Here is an 18,376-nt window from a genome sequence, read left to right on the forward strand (position 1 = left end):
GGAATTCTGAGTCCATTATGTGGCAGCTACATTGAAGAAATGATGTAATTTTATTTTTCTGAATTTACTGATGAAATATGCAAGTTTCCTCTCAGGATTACATCTGGTCATTTTGAAATGTAAACCTTATAAACCTTCATTAGTTTTATGTTTTCAGTATCACAGAGATTGGCAATATTTTAACATTATTTTAAGGAATATATTCTGATTGATATTTAAAATAAAACAAGCAAATTGTACTTTCATGATTCCACTCTTTTTGCCCCACCATTCATAACTTCAGTTTCCAGTTTTTGTTTTCTCCCCAACCCCACTCATCACCCTACATCAGAATACATACATATACGTAATATCTTAACATACCTTATTCTATGAAATGTAACAATGTGATTATCAGCAAAGGTAGCAAATCACACCTACCATTTGAACCTAATCCATAATTTTGCCCTAAGAAATACTGTCCAGTAGTTTTCTCATTTTCTTAATATTGTACCATTATGGAGTGTCAGTAAGAAGGTGAACCCCATGCCCAGTACCAAAAGGTGAGTACCAAAATGAAATAGTACCTATATAACAACAACCAGAAATGACAACAAATAAACTTTCTTGACAGAAAAAATTTTTGAGACAAGGAAAAAATGTCTATTGTCACTTTATCTACAGTGATTTCCAAAATGTGCTGTATGCACAAGATACTTCTCTGGGGTGGAAACATAAAATACTAGAATATTTGTTTATTTTTACCTTACTTTAAATTTTCTATTTTTGGTTTACTATAATAACTATATTAATCACCAACAAATTAATTTAATTTATTTCAGATACATGCTCATAGATTTGTAATTGAAGAACATGGCCAAAAAAGAAAATGAAGACCTTTAAGAAAGTATATTAGAGATTTGAAATGGAATTCAATCTAGAGAAATTGACAGATTAAATGATGGTTTAAGGGTAAGCTTTGTCAGTAAGTGGGGAGTCCACTATAACTCCCACATACCTTTCTAAACTCTTTTATCACCAGGAAACTGATGCCATGCTTCGAGCAAGTAGCAGGGAGAGTATAATATGTATAATAGCTATTTACGAAGGAGTCAACAAGTTTAGAAAAACAACAAGGGATGGCTGGTAATCGGGGTTTAAGTCATTACTACTCCCTGCCCTTAAATGGAAGGGGAGCACACAATTATATGGACACAATTATATAAACAATAACATCAAAAATACTTCTATGGAGGGCACCACCTGACAGAAACTGTGGCCTTTGGTTTTGGGACAGAGCCTGTCTGTTAATTATTATTGAAGGAAGAACCAAGGGAGTAAATATCTTGCCTTTATTTTTGTTCTACTGACCAAAGTCTTACTGGTTCCTCCCCATTGGCTAAATCCAATTTGAAGGCAGAGAATAAAGTTCAGATGTAGTTCATTTATATCAACCTCCTGAGGAATAATTTGAGAAAGATAAGAGTGGTGTGTGGATCTGAGGAACAAATTGAAAATTCCCTGCAATGTACATTTCTACTCTTTTCCAGATGAAAAATATGCAGTCCCTAATAGAAGGGATACACAAATCCCATCAACTACTATATCCTGATGAATTGATTTCAGTTTAGTCATATTCCCAAATTCTAAAACGTTAGCAAACCTCAGTGCTGTTCATACAAGGTAATCTAGACAAAAGTACGGAAAATAATTCATAATTAACAAAATATAGCTGCTATAGTCTCATGACTTATGTGCCTGCTCATGAGGTTTTAGATGATAATTATATATTCTCTTAGCTACTTCCATTTAGAGTCTATCTTAAACTCGGTCAGTAACTATTCTGTATGGTATTCCTTATTGGTGGTATAAGCCTTTGATTGGTCTGCCTTTATTGGGTTGCCTCATTGTTCTATTACCCAGCCTATTACAGAAGAGAGGCACCCCAGAAAACAATCCTCTAGGTTCCAGAAAGAGTTACCTTTGCCCCCACTGTGTGGCAACACTCTAATTTCCTTTTGGTAAATAACATCAGTCACCTGAACCCTTATCGTGGACCCTTTCTCTGCCGGTATGTTCCACAGCTTCAGGAGCTCATAGTAGCCAAAGGGAAGACTCAATTTCCAATTTAGCAGAACCATGATTGTGTTCTCTAGTGGAAGCAGTTTTCATGTTGAAACTAGTACCCTCCTACCCATAAAGCCTGGGGATACAGCGATGGAAAGCAAATATTGCTTCAACGAGTTATTTATTGAAAGACTTCACTCTCACTTCCTTCCTTGATTCCTGGAATGGTACATTCTGTCTATAGGACATATGATATCATACATGGGCTGTTGTTTTGAGGTGTGTAATATCCTGTGGGAGGGAACCCCAAGTTCACAAAGTTTTGTCTCCCAAACGATGCTCCAGTGGTCTTTAGCAAAGTATCCCATTCTGTCAAGTCAGCTGCTTAGACATTTTGAAGACATGAGACCAGTGGATTTTTGGGGTGAGCCCATGGTTCCGTTTCTTTTGCCATAAATCGTTTTCCCTGTTCTGAAGTGGATAATATAAAAATCCATGGAAATAAGGATTGTGTAAGTCTACAAATGGTGGTGCTGACAGAATTGTGGCCAGAGATGACAAATTCCATGTATCTCTCTCTCCCTGTAGAAAGACATTATTTTTCCCCCACAATGACGAAAGGGGTGCAATAGAATCAGTCTTCTACCAGTTTTTTTTTTTAAATGGTGCCGTACGAATGGCTTTTTGTTGTCTTCAGCTATTGGCAAGTTGGACAGCTATATCCAACAAATGTGGTGAGGAGTTCATGCTATCCAATCTATACAGACTTCATCTGAGCTATCCTAGCCTGTTAGAACCTCTCCCTCCCACTGAGCAGCTGAGAAAAGCAACCCACTAACAGCTCTAGGAAGGGTAATCTTGTCCAGCTGATTATTGAGAGGCTCCTCTGCAGTGGAAGCCTTTTCTGGACAATTACTTGGGGCATTAATATCCATCCGTTGTGTCCATTGCAAGGGGACCGCTTATATCCTCTTCCATTCAACCTGCTTGTCGTCAGTTTTCCATTCTCGTGTCTTAACACTGCACCACCTGTTTGCTATTGCAAAAGGATGATTGTAAATCCCTACCTCCAGCCTTATTCTCCCTTCACACAGTATTCAGTCAAAATTCCTCCCTGAGTTCTGCCTGATAGGTGGGTTTTCTCTCACCCACTGACTTTCAGAACCACCCCAGAGTAAGGCTGGGAAGAAGCTGCTTCTAGCCCGTGCTAGCATAGAAAGTAGGTTCTTATTTAATCTAGCTTTGTGCTGTTTCTTCCCTCAGTAACCAGTCGTCGACATTCCCCATGACATAGTTGTGAATGAGAGAGCCAACTCCCAGCAATCTCACAGAAAGGGAACCAGGGAAATAAATATCTCAGCCTCATGCATTTTCTGTCCCCTAACACCCATCAGTGCCTTCCCGACCAAAACTCTAAGGGTAAGGGAGCCTGGCTGATGTGAACATAGAGGTTAGAAACCCAGGGCCCAGGAGGCTGGAGGTGGTGCAGAATGAGGCCTGGTGGGCAAAACAAAAGACATTCAGCACAGCTACCATCAACAAAGCCTCACAATCCAACAGGCGATTTGATTTTATGACTTAAAATACTTCAGGGTATTTGAGATGATCCATTTTTCTGCTCACACTTAATCCAGTATTATTTTATAATTTTAAATGTAGACTTTTGTGGAGGAGTATTTTTTACTTCCAACATGGACTCATAACAACCAACTGAGTAATAGTTGCTTCACAGTTTCTGTGACTAATATTAGTTAATAAATTTTGAGTACTTTAGACATTTTTTTCAGCTTTATAATAAATAAGCTGTTATATTCAGAAATTATTTTTAAAATATGTGTGTACTTTCAAAATTGGGTGTACCTTCAATAAGTACAGTGGTTTTAGGTTGGTTTTTTTTTTTTTGATCAAAGTGTATATTTTTGCAAATTTGATGAATCATATGTGGGGTGATATATCAAATGCTGAGAGTTTATCGTTGTGCATCTTAGGAGCAATTTATAATAAATGTTGGATTATGTAAGGGGCTTCTATAAAATGGCCATTTTTCTACATTTGATGTCCCAGTACAAAGATCTTTCCGAAGCATTTGAAACCAAAATTGGTGCTTTTGTTTCCAAAGAATTATTTATTTATTTATTTATTTATTTATTTATTTATTTATTTATTTATTGGCCGTATAGGCAGAAGTGGGTGGTTGGGAGATTTCCTATTCATAGCTAAGACTATTACTAGAGCCATTGCAAGTTGAGGACCACTTAAATATTTTTAATGAGGAAGCTCATTCTTAATGCAGAAGGAAATAATTTCATATTTTGACATGATTTTATTACTTTATTGAACATGTAAAAGATGGGCCGATTGTTTCCAGGAACCATTTATGACTGCAACATGTGCCAAACAACCTCTTACTGTATATAAGGAGAACATTGGCTTTAATAGATGTGTAGAATGTTTTATAAGAATGACTGTGAAAGAAAAGTGAAACATTTTATACTAATATGAAAATGTGCTTATTCCCAAAAGGGAGCCAAGAACTTTGCTAGTTATCCTTGTTCAGCTACTAAATGCTTTCCGTATCTGTGAATTGTAGCAAATTTCCTGTGACGAACTTCCCTGCTAGGACAAACCATAATTCTTTATGAGTGCTCTGTGACCTGCTTGCCATCTTACGTACATACATTAAAAAGTCTTTCTTTTTCTAGGAACTTCACCCAACACTTATCTCTATGTCATGCCCCCAACAACTACTAACTTCACTTTATAACTGTCACTGTAAAAGCCAGGTTGTAGCCATCTTCATTGAAGCCAAGTTTGTGATTAATATGCAGCTGAAATTACCTTATTCAGTAATGTTGAACTGATTTAGCAAATATGGATAATGCAAAAAATGAAAAAGCTATAATCTCCCAAATCAGTACTAATTTTCATTGGTGACATATGCATATACTTGTACATCTTATAACTTTATTTTTTATGGAAATGAGCTTATTTTGTAATGTTTACATATATATATGTGTATATATATATATGTGTATATATAATGTTTATATATGTATATCTATCTATCTATATCTATCTATCTATCTATCTATCTATCTATCTATCTATCTATATATATATATATATATATATGAGAGGGAGAGAATATATGTTTATTTTTGCCTGCATGTACAAACATATAATACTGCTTTAATCATCTATGCAGGTAAAACTTTAGGTATATACTCATATGTGTTTCCTTAGAATATATTTTTAAAAAGAATTCTTGAGTTGTACTTTACAAGCTATGTTTCATTTTCTTGTATAGAATATTATAGGAAGGTGTGATATGGGCATCCATTATAGTGCATATGCCCATTGGCATATCACATTCCATTTAAACAACACTGTGAAGTTTAAATATTTTATAGAAGAAGAAATTATAGACAATAAAGGCAGAGTAACTGCTCTGTGATTGTAAGGTTAGTAGCTCTCGATATGTAGGCAGCCATACTTTGTAATATTATTGAGAATCATTTCTAATAGTTATACAAAGTATAATTTTCATTAGAAGTTACCATTGAAGATTTAAAATAGATTAATCACATGCTGGCTTTAGTCAAACGATGGTTTCTTTATCCCCTTAGGATCTGATTTGTGATCTAATTAAAATCCCTTAATTATAATGCATACTTATATTATTCTCAACCCAAATATTAAATACCAGTAAAGACTAATATTTACTATAAAAATAAATATGAAGTAGAGGTTTTACTTCTCAAATACCACACGTGGATAATTTTATACACCTTTGAGATGAGTAAAACCTATATTTGAATTACTCTGATCATCAGTCTTTCAATAGAAGAACTAGATCATCTAAGGTTTCCTTCTACTTTTTCCAATTTATTCACTGATTGAATGAACGGTGCCAGGCACTGGGCTGAGTCAAAATTGAAGCAGAATATGTAGATAACTCTTCACGGGTTATCTACATATTCTTAAAGGGGAAAGAACAAAGTGCACTAACAAAAATAACACTAGCAGGTGGAACAGATAGTTCTGAAATCCCAATGGTTTAGAAAAAGAGTTGCCTTTCTCTCATGTAAATTATGCAATGGGTATGCATTAGTCTCCCCTTATTTTCTGGGGATAGGGTTCAAGACCGTATCCAGTGGAGGCCTGAAACTCTGAGAGTACTGAACTCTATATATACAGGTTTTTTTCTGCATACATACATACCTATGATGAAGTTTAATTTATAAATTAGGCAAAATAAGAGATTAACAGTAACTAATAATAAAATAGAGCAACTATAAAAATATACTGTACTAAAAGTTATGTGAATGTGCTCTCTCTAAATATCTTTTGTACTGTACTCATTCTTCCTGTGGTGATACGAGATGATACAGTGCCTATGTGATGAGAAGAAATGAGGTACTCAGAATGGTACACAATTTACAACTTATGAATTGTTTATTTCTGGAATTTTCCATTAATATTTTTGGATTGAGTTTGAGTGTAGATAACTGAAACCGCGGAAAATGAAACAGCACATAAGGGGGATTACTGTACCTGGTCAGCTGGCAACTGTCCTCCAAATAGTGGTTCAGATTTCCGTGTTACTGCTTCTTGTAATGGCTCTGCCGTTCTTGACCACATGGCTTCCAAAGTTGCTCTAGTAAGGGAAAGAGCACGGGGAGTCACATATGGGAAGTTTTCATGGGCCAGGCCTATATCAGCACATATTTCTATCCTCACTGAGAAGACCGCGCTAACTGCAGGGAAGACTGGGGAATGTTGGATAGCTGTGGACTTAGTAGGAAGAGAAAATTGGATAGTGCAGTAGGTAGACTCTCTGCCATAACAAATGTGGTCAAGAGAGCTGGTGAACATGAGAGGGTTGAGGCCGCTGCCAGCCTAACACAGCATACTCTTTACAGCATGCTGTTGCTTTCTTAATTAGTAGAAAGAGTACACTCTAAAATAATGATCGAAAGTATAGTGCAGAAATATATAAACCAGTAACATATTCATTTGTTATCATTATCAAGTATTATTTACCTTATTATTTACATAATTGTATGAATATGCACTGTACTTTTATACAACTGTCAGCACAGTGGGTTTGTTTACACCAGCATCACCACAAACAACATGAGTGATGTGCTGCCTCTGACCTTACCGTGGCTATGGCATCACCAGGTGATAGGAATATTTCAGCTTCATTATAATCTTATGGGACCACTGCCATATATGCAGTCTGTTGTTGACGGAAGCATTGTTAGTGGCACGTAACTGTAATGTCATTTTTGAGTCACATTAGTTATTATTTTTAATGATTTCACCATACAATTATGAAGAAGATAACTTAAGGCATAGTATATTAATCTATATTTGTAGTTCAAACCAGCTTTGAAATTGGGATATTTCCATCTATATTCAAATTAATAATTAAGATATCATAATGTAGATTTAGTTGCTTTCTCTATTACATTTGCTTATAAAAGTGGAAAAGTATCACAAATACTTTAATGAGAGTTGTTTTTTTAATTTGGCTATGAAGGAACATAGTATTTTGTGCGTTTATGGGTGTCTTTTTTTAAGCTATCTAGAGGAGCGAGAAAAGAATAGACAGGTATTGGTATAAACACATACGTGAAATATACTTGGTCAATAGATGGTATCATGTAGCCTGATTATGTACTCTAATTTAGAATTAGAAGACTCCTGAGGAAACTATAGAAAATTTTTTTAATATGTTCTGTGGAATAAAAACTTAAAAAAAAGAAATCATAGATGGAAGGTACCTTAATGCCTACCTAAGTCCAACATCTCACCAATAGCACAAGTTCACCCCAAACCATCTCCAACAATTCCATTTGATTTCAGGGATAATAAGCTTACTAGCTTTCAAGGGGACATATTACTGTTAGGATTTTATTTCTTAAATTGAGCAAAATATACTTTCTCATAAAATCCCTGCCATCATTTCTATTTTTACTTCATAAACTTTAAGATGACAACTTTTTAAATTGTTTGATATAGGTGGATATAACTTTTTTATTTAAAAATTTCCCAGTTCTTACCATTAAAAATATATGAAAGTTGGCAAACTTAATTGTCTGACTGTGTGTGTGTTTGTGTGTGTGTGTGTGTCTATGAGAGAGGTTTTCCAGACTAATAAATTATCTTCCTAATACCTGTATCTGAAGGTGCTTAGAGATGCCTATCCTCTTTTGTAGTTTGACTCATGACATTTCAACGTGAGGATAACCTTTCACAGAGAATAATCAACTGGAAGATCAATTGTGTGTCAGTACTAGTAATACCAGTCTTGATGTTTTATACTTATGAAGGTCAAGTCAGAGGAAAGTTTCCTTATTGTATTTTACCTTTGCTTTGACTGTATTATATTATTTTAGAATTTGTATTTTATGAAATATTATAATTTACAAATTATTTTCACGTAAATTACATCATTTAAGTTTTTACAGTGTTTTAAGATAACCTAGTTTCAAATATTTGCCCTTTAAAGTATGTGGAAATTAAATTCAGTAAGATTAATGTGTTAGGAGCCATCATGTAGCAAAACACTGTAAGAATCAAGACGAGAACCTCATTCCTTTCACTTTAACTTAATTTAATATCATTATAAAGAATAAGTTCAAGGTGCATTAAGAGTGACTGGAACCTTGTCTTATTATTCTATGTTAACATACATACAGGCATATGTGAATGCACGCCCCCACACACATACACACACATTGAAATAGGTATTTTATAATTAGAAAGGCCATTAGTGTACTGATTACTAGAGGAAATTGTAAGAACATTAGCCTGTGTTTTGAATCCTGAGTTCTCTTAATAAACAGTTAAGACCAGGATATTGCTGTGAAGTTCACGTTGTGGAGCATATAGTCTCCAAATCCGACTTGACCCTTGAAATTATATGTCACAACTATGAGAGTTCCTTTAACTTTTTTGAAAATGCTTTGATGAAAGAATCAAATTGCAGTGGAAATAAAAGATTATCAATCTTGCTTGATTTTATAAAGTTATAATGACAGTAGGTATGTGAAATGTCAAAACATTTAACTGGGTGTGAAAATAAATTAACCTTGGTATATATTCAAAAGTACTGTTTTATTTTGCATAACTTGGTCTGCTCAATGTTCAACTTCATCCGTATCTAATAAGTATATTAAAAAATAGGAAAGTTTTACATTTTGAAGTTTTGTGTCACATAGTTATTAAGTCTTAATGATTAGTCAGTTCATATTATAATATATGTCTAGACTTGAAAGGCAACATGCAGCATTGAGTTAATTAAAATAGATTGTTTCTTGGAGGCAAGGGGTAGGATAAAAAAGGTGAAGGGATTAAGAAGTACAATTTGGTAGCTACAAAACAGTCATGGGGATGTAAAGTAATTCATAGAGAATATAGTCACTAATATGGTAATAACTATGCATAGTGCTAGCAAATATTAGAATAGGCAGCAGAATAAATTCTTTCATTACATACCGTATTTCCCCATGTATAAGACACACCCTTTTTTGAAAAATTTGGACTCTAAAAACGGCGTGCATCTCATAAATGTATAACCATTTTGCTGTATACCTGAAATTAACATAACATAATATAGAGTGTCAAAATAATAAATAAATACATAAATAAATGTAAAAAATATTAATATTAAAAATTAAAAAGTAAAATAGGTTGTTTCTTTAGTGTCGTGTATGGTTTGTAAGTATTAAGCCGATATAAATGTAATACACTTGTGAATCAAATCCAACACATGAGTTTATTCAGTTCATTATCTGTGTGTTTGTATGTATATATGTGTACCTGTGTGTGTCTTACAGCTGTTATTTCAAGAAACCAAGAAGGGCCAGGAGAAATGGGCAAAGCTGTGCTGATTCCTAAAGATGACCAGGAGAAAATGAAAGAACTGTTTAAAATCAATCAATTTAACCTTATGGCCAGTGATCTGATTGCCCTTAACAGAAGTCTGCCGGATGTAAGGTTAGAAGGGTGAGTGTACATGTGTTATATAATCTCATATATTTTGGAATATCTCAGAACTTTAATTAACTCAGGTTATGTCAGTTCCAGAATTATTTGGTTCTTAATAACTATGCCATAGCAAGAATTTACTGTGCATGCATATGATGAGAAATATGAACCATTTTCTTCTCTGGCAGAGCAAAATATGATATTTGAAAAAAAAAAAAGCACTGCAGAACACACAAGCCTAACAAGTTTTTCTTCATGAGATATTTTTTGTTTTATTTTGCTTTGCTTTATCTTGCCAAATATAGAGCAAACATGCTCTTTGTAGATTATTTTCTTGCCTACATCCACAACACTTTGCTTTGAAAAACTCTAGGCTTTGCTATACCAGTGTAAAAGTAGCCAATTGCCTGTATAATTCTCTGACTCTTTAAAAAAATTATTTATTATGGGTTCCAGCAATTTATGCTGCTGTTTATAATTAGATGGCCCAATTATCGGCCATGGAGGAAATATTCACTTGGAAATAATAATTCTGCATAAAAAATTAAGTTGAAAAATTAAACTTGTATGTGATTAACTAAGGCAAGCACTAGATAGCTGAACATATTTTAAATGGATGTCATAAAAATTAGAATATTTATTGGCAGTATTGTCATCCTAGTAGATAGTCCTTGTAAAGCAAACTCTTAGCACTCAGAAAGATATTCCCTAAGATTTCAGAAAATATCCAAGTTTACTGGTGTGCTGCAGAACACACTTCTGTGCAAATAGAAGTTGTTCTTTTAGACATGTAATGACTTTTTCTATATTCAACAAACTCATAGTTAATGCAAATAATCTTTGACACATATAATGGGTTTTATTACATTAGTAGTATAGTGATGTTAACATCATGTTACAAAATCTTATTTTTTTTTCTCCTTTCTGAATTACTTCAAATAAGCCCCAAGTAGAGTAACCAAAACCTTATTGAGATTGTGGGTCAGGGTTGTCAGAAGGTTCATTTGTTTGCTAGATTAACTGGTTTTTGTGCACTCTTATAATAAGCTTCTGAAGTGTATCTGTCAACAAAACCACAAATAACTACATATTATGGATATTTTTGGTTTCCAGCAAATGGTTAAAACACCAAACACTACATTTGTGCTTTCTAAAGGCCTAAATGATTTTATAGGTAATTCTGTTCATATTTGTATTTGTTTGTATGTGTATAGAAGCATTGCAGTTTACAAAGCACAATAAGTGTATTCTGAATAATTTGAGGATTTTTGATGCTAAGTTTATAATGTTATAGTGTTACATTTATTACTTGGATTTACACACCATGCTGAGACAAACATGGGTAAATGTGATACTTAGGTATTTAGGAAAACTATGTAAACACTAGTTCAAATTTAAAAATATTTATTTTCACCTTTCAGAACTTAAATAAATTAAATTTTATGTCATATCTGGGATTATTAAGGTAATAATGTTTTAGTAGAGAGCCATCACTTAAAAAAATAAAATAAAATCTTCATTGAGAAACCATTTAAAATATTAGTGGCCAGTACTATATCTTTTTCAAAAAATCATCTAACATATTAAGTACTTGAATAATTAAATCTTAAACTATGGAACAATTTAACATTTTAAAAATGGAGGATTCAAATTGCTTACTATTAAAAAGTACATGAAATGCCATGCTTACTGTGAATCATATTGCTTGAATTTTGAGATTTTGCAAATAGACTATGAAATAATATCAGTGAAATAAATGATTTTTTATTTCATTTTTATATCACACCACAGTGTATGCTATCATTAAACAACAACAGAAAAACATAAATACCATCCAAATTTTCTAGACAAATCATAAAGTGTATGTGAGGCTCACTGGAGACATTTGCAAGTCATCTTGAATGACTCAATTGTGTGACTGCCTGGGAACAAATGTTGAAAAACACCCCATGAATCAGATATACAAACTGTTATTTGAAAGATGTCAAAATCTGTTAATACTCATTTGATGCAGAGAACATTTTTTCAATGTTGGTATTAGTTACAGTTCAATTTTTTAACAGTTATATCTTAAAGGGATATATGGACATATTAAGCTAGCTTTATTTAATGATTTCTGATGTAAATTATATGCAATATAAAAAGAGGGAGTTCACAAATAGTTTTTAAAAAGCTTAATTTATTTAGTGGAAAACTTGAGTTGATATTTATTTAGAAATTGTCTGCACTGCCCAAACGGTTAATTCATTTAAATATCTTAGCATATTTTATTAAAACACACTCTTAAACTGACTCAACTGAATTCAGAAAATTGTCCAAATAGTTTAATGTTGTGTTTGGCTTTAATATCAATCTACAAATATTTGAGGATGTTTTCAGAGGAATAAATCTAATTAAATACCTCATGTTTTCATGGACAGGAGACTAGATAAAAATAGTTTTTCTTGGAGGCAACTATGATGAGACATCAGTACAAACTGAAATTAAGTTCTGGAATGTCCATCCCCAGGGATGTATAAATACTTAATTTACTTATTCACTTAGTATGTTTAATTTATTAATATTTGTAATACATTTATAGTTGATCTTTATTTAAGGGACATGATATAATTGTACCACATATAAGCATGGTACTTGGTTATATTAACACATTGTGGACCGGTGACACAGATTTGTGTCTATATATTTAAATGTTCCATCCTCAATTTAAGTACAGTCAGGCTGAAGGCCTTACTAAATTTCTTACTTTCTTGAAGGGAGGTCCTCCATTTCTGGGATTCTTGTTGAAGTCTGCATATATGTATAAATAAAATTCCAGGTACATGTAACCAATTCTCTCCTTCCTTTGCCCATCCTCCATAAATTTAAAAAAAAAAGCAATATCATAAAATTCTGAGTCAGAACTAATAATAATAATAATTAAAATATATTAAAAGCATTATTTTTGAGCACCTAATATGCTAATATGTGCCAAGTACTGTTCTGTGTGCTGGGGATATGGCAGTGAACAAGATTAAGTCCTTGCTTCATGAAATTTAGAACAAATTAAAGAATGAAGAATAGTAAGGGATAGAGAGTAGAGTAGTGAGTGAAGGCTTCTTTGGAGAAACTCACATTTGAGTTAAGTTGAGTGGACCTTAAGCATCTAAATATTATAAATTCTTTTTAGTAATACACAGAGCTGTTAATTATTTACTGAGTTCCTGGAATGGACATGGACAATGCTAGAAATATAACAGACCTATGGATATATAAAGCTATAATTACACAAAAGCAACAAAACAAACATTAAGTACTTAGATGTGTTTGTGTGTGTGTGTGTTTGTGTGTGTGTGTGTGTGTATTATATTTTTGAAGACAGTGTTTGAATTTTATTTCCATGAAAGTCAACAAAAATCACATTTTGGTTTGTGAAGTTTCTGTAGCTAACGTTATCCCATGCTCTAGGATTTCCTGGAAGTAGAGAAAATAATATAACTGTGATTATCATCAATGAGGTGGGTACATGACTCTGTTCCATTAAATGCAAAACAAAATAAGGGGAACAAAATGCCAACTGTCAAGATTTTTTCAAGTAATTAGGGGTAAAATCTAGAGATACAGAACCAAAGCACATAGGTTTAATATCTATGGCTTACTTTTGGACCTTGGATAAGTAATTCATTTTCAAAGTCTTAGTTTCCTTTCACTGATTAAACCGACTGATCAGTCAACCAGCCAACCAATCTTTGTCATTTACCTAGTACAGAGCTAGCTTTGAGAACAAACATAAATGGATGTACCAGTCCCTGACTATGAGGTGTAAAAGGAATATATTTACATTAACAACTAACTATAATGTTATATGAACACACCATTAATTGCAAAAATGACAAAGTAAGAATAGAATTATGCTGAGTTCCTAGTGACATTTTTATGTGTATTATTGGTATTCTGTGGAATTCTATTATGCGTTAGTCTTTTTTGAGCTAAGCAAGCTAACTTTTTAAGCAATCAGCTTCTCCCTTTACTCTGTAATTCTTTTTGAATAAGAAATTAACAGGGCTGGCTGAGTGGCTCGTTGGTTAAGAGTTGGCTTGGGAGTGCGACTTCTGAGCAGCAGGTCCACCGGTTTGGATCCCATATGGGCCAGTGACACTGTGCCCTCTACAGCTAAGATGGTGAACAACAGCTTGACCTGGTGCTGGGCTGCTGTGAGTCACCAGCGATGGTGTAGGCTGCACTGGGACTGCAGTAGGCTTCCATAAGCTACCGTGAGTGGCTGGCAGCCGGCGTAAGCTGCTGTGAGCTGCCGTGAGTGGCCATTGGATGGCTGGCGACTGATCTGCATCACCCGGGAAGAGCACAATGATAATACCAGTATGGGCCAGTGAAGCAACGTCCTCCACAACTAGACAGAAGGACAAAACGACAGCAACTTGTCTATTCCCCTTCCCTGATTCCCCAACGCTGTTCTCTCCCTCAATTCCCCAATAAAATCTTAAAAAATATAAAAAATAAAAAAGAAATTAACAATAATTATTGGGCGAATATTTATTCAAAAAACTATGGGCAATTAAAGCAAAATGTTAATGTTCTTTAGTATTTACTTATATTCAGACATTTAATAGCACTTCAAGTTCTTGTATTGAGTGAGTTATTTGAAGCTTATAATGCAGTTAGCATTTGAATATAGTTCATCAGGAAAAAATGAAGAAATAGGAAATTTATTTCAGCTGTTTATATCATAGACCAAGTAACTGCTACTTACATATGCATACTTGCTAGCTGATAAAGAGAAAAACAAAAACAAAAACAAAACCCTGGCTGTCTTGCATTATTAATGGAAGAAGCGCAGCAGCATACACATTCTGAATAAGTTGCCCTCAAAGGCAAAGAGTTTATTTAATACATAAAATAGAAATAAACCATAGTATATATTTTTTCTGTGATCAGTCTCATAAATGTACCTGTCCATTTATATGGATTGCCTTTCTCATAAATTAAAATGTGAGAAATGTAACACTGAGTGCACAAAGGAGAAATATAAAAGAGAATATTAATTGGATTTCTGATCTCTGTTCCACATCTTTTCTTTTTTGGTTTGAGAATGACTACAGTTTTCATATGCTGGCGATATTTTTGCCTGTGAAGATAATAATTTTTATAATACTTTGATTTATGCAATATGCTCATGTGTGGGTTTTATTTTACTACCCACATGAATAGTGATGTATTAGAATGTCTATGTGTGATTATGTATGCATATATATATATGTATGTTTGTGTGTGTATATATACATAAACATACATACATATATATGTATGCATATATATGTATGTACATACATACATAGTATGTATATACACACATACATATATATTTAAAGATTATGGAAATTATAGGTATTATTATCTATACAGGAATAATACTGTTACACTGTAACTTTTAAATGAGAAGGTTAAGTAAAACATTACTAGGTATGTTCTTCGGGATACATATTTGTGTGCCACTGTAGCCAGAAAGCATGTTGCATAACTCCATTTACACTTGAACTTCCCCTCAACAGTCTCCTTACTTAATTTCTGGCACTATTACTTTGAGTTTTTAAAACTGTGATAAAATATACATGGCGTAACATTTACCATCTTAACTATTTTAACATATATCGTTTAGTAGTGTTAAGTATGAAGAGGATCAGAATAAGTCACCCCCAAATATACCACTTTGGCATAAAGATTATTTTGAACTGAAGGTGACAGAAAAAGCAGACACTAGTAAAGTCCTCTTCCCTGCCCCTCTGTCTGAAGGCAAGGCATACATTTCCCTCCCGAAGGCGTCCCCTTTCTTGGACTAGGAAGGGGTTGCCAACATTTATCGCTGGAGATGAAGATGGTGCTGAGATGACTCTACATGAACCAAACCTTACTAAATAACCCTTATCTTCCATTATTTTCCCCCATATTCCTGTCTTCCCACATTTTATCACCCCTAGATGTGCCGGCGATTTTTCCTTTGTCTTGTCACTTCTCCACAATTTATCACCCTTTGTTAAAATGATATCTAAGTGCAGGAGTTTTACCACTTCTTTGGGTCTTCATTTATTTCCTAGGAAGGCTTTCCTGTACATAAAAATCAAAATATTAACGTCACATAAAATCTATATGCTTATCTCCTGTTACTCTTTCTTTTGTCAACTTAATTTTCAGGTTTTAGATACAAAACCCAAGAGGGTAGAGAAAAGGTTTTTTTCTGACATCGTGTTCATTCGCGACCAGTTGTCCTTCCGACTTTGGTCTAGTTGCGTTATTAGCAACAAGGCTATTTGTACTTGTTCTCTGCTCTTCTCCAATAACTGAGTGCTTTCCAACTAGGGAGTTTCATCATTTAGCACTAACTCATGTTTTATTTTGGACTATTCATCATAGAGTTTCATAGGTAAAACAAAAGAAAGAAAAAAGAGAAAACAAGGAGAATAAGAAAAGAAAGTGAAATAGTAGTTTACCACTGCCTTCTGTTGCTTAGTGTGTGGGTCCAAACCACAAGTGCCTGGCCCCGTGGTGTCGCAATCACCAAATGCCTAGAAAATGTAGATGCCCCTACAGTCACACACACAAAGGCATACTTAAATACACTATTAGTCTGGGTAGTGAAATTAATTGCACGCATGTGCCTGTTAGATAAGTTGAAATATTATAGAAACTATTGTTATCTTTACAGGCAAAGGTTTTGTCAACAGATGAAAGTTGTAGTAATTCTCAAATTGAAAAGATATGGAAGAGAGATCAGGAATCCAATTAATATTCTCATTTTCTGTTCCTTCTTTGTGAAATCAATGCTACATTTATCTGTACATTGTTAGCAATAATTGGGTAAAATGCAATTTAAAAAAATTGTGATTCTAGTATTTCTAAAATTGACCCTTGAAAGTAGATTGTGGTTAAAATGTGTAAGGTTTTTTGTTGTTGTTTGTTTTTTCTCCTTACCATACAAAAGAAGTCTAATTTAAAAAGTAAAGATGGTTCTTAACATTTACAGATTGATTCAACTTAAGAAATCATTTAGCTCTGGTATTGTTAGAAAAATCCTATGTGAAAGGAATATTTGACTTCTGTATAAAATTTTTACTGTTTTTTCCTATGGACAGGTGTTTTCTCTACACATATCAGTAACTTAAGGAAAGGTTAAATTGTTCTAATGCCAATTTATAATGTTATTTTGCTGAGGAAGAATTTGATTTCATAGTTAATATAGCTTAACCCATGACAGTAAGACATAGTTTTATTGACATGGGAGATGTTAGCATGTGTCTAAAAATTCTCATTGTATATCATCATTAATATATCCCTGACCTTGCAAAGTCTCCTGTGGAAACCAATACAATTTCTGAATGATAATTGCTATATAAATGAGAAAATTTGTGTCTGGCCTTTGAATTTTAATATTTAATATCTTAATATCACTATGTAATTTTGTCACATTAAACATATTGCAATTAATGTCAAAATAAATAAATTTTATTAAGTACACTCCAAGAACAACCTGCAATATGTAGAATATAAATGATGTTATAATTTTAGGATAAGAAACATATTTTCCACTCTACATTTATTTATAGCATTCATTTTGACTTGCTTTATTTTTCTCTTGAGGAAAGGTGTTATTTCTGCTCATTTTATGTCTTCTTTTTAAGTATGATACTGTATAGATATGATAGAAACATTTTCACTAATAAGTCATACAAAGATGTCTGGTTATAGTTAATGAAATAGTTGTGTGTTTTTTTTAAGATGGTGTTCTAAGAAAAACAAATAAAAAGATCTAGCATAAAGTAATTTTTATCATCATACCACATAAAATAAAGTTAAATTTTACAGTGTAAGTTAATAAGTAAAGTTCAGTTTCATAATACTAATCCAGTGCCTTCTTTCTGACCAGCACTTTGTGAAAATTTAAAAGCAAATGTTCCTATCCATAATGACCTCACATAACAATGATTAGGAAAATATTTTTCCCCTGTGAATTAATTAATATGCATGAATTAAAAAATTCTGTAATAATAGTAAATGTAGCTAATTGTCAATATTTGTTGAACTTTTACTATGTAGCAGACACTGCATTAAGTAGTTTACCTGTATTAGCTTATGGACTTCTCAGGAAGAGCCCGGTGAAGTATATCCTATGTTTTGTTGTGTTTGTTTTATTGACTAGAAAAAATACTCAAGAGTTTAAGGAACTTCTCTAAGATCATGCAGCTGACATTTGAATCCAGGCAGCATAAACTCTAGCATGTGTTCTCAAAACTAGAGAACACCAATGAATGTAATAGAGGAAAAGATGTGCTATAAAGTT

The 18,376-nt window shown here is 33.3% G+C and overlaps 1 protein-coding gene across 2 annotated transcripts in view; it reads left to right on the forward strand.

Annotated features, from left to right (window-relative positions):
• Positions 1-18,376, forward strand: part of GALNT13 (polypeptide N-acetylgalactosaminyltransferase 13) — a 440,766-nt gene that overhangs the window by 135,087 nt on the left and 287,303 nt on the right. For both annotated transcript variants that reach the window (XM_019628472.1, XM_019628471.1), the window contains exon 2: positions 9,894-10,062. In XM_019628472.1, the coding sequence (XP_019484017.1) occupies positions 9,894-10,062 (169 nt within the window). The remainder of the gene's footprint in view (positions 1-9,893; positions 10,063-18,376) is intronic.

Source organism: Hipposideros armiger, unplaced genomic scaffold, assembly GCF_001890085.2.
Source record: "Hipposideros armiger isolate ML-2016 unplaced genomic scaffold, ASM189008v1 scaffold_794, whole genome shotgun sequence".
Classification (NCBI taxonomy): domain Eukaryota; kingdom Metazoa; phylum Chordata; class Mammalia; order Chiroptera; family Hipposideridae; genus Hipposideros; species Hipposideros armiger.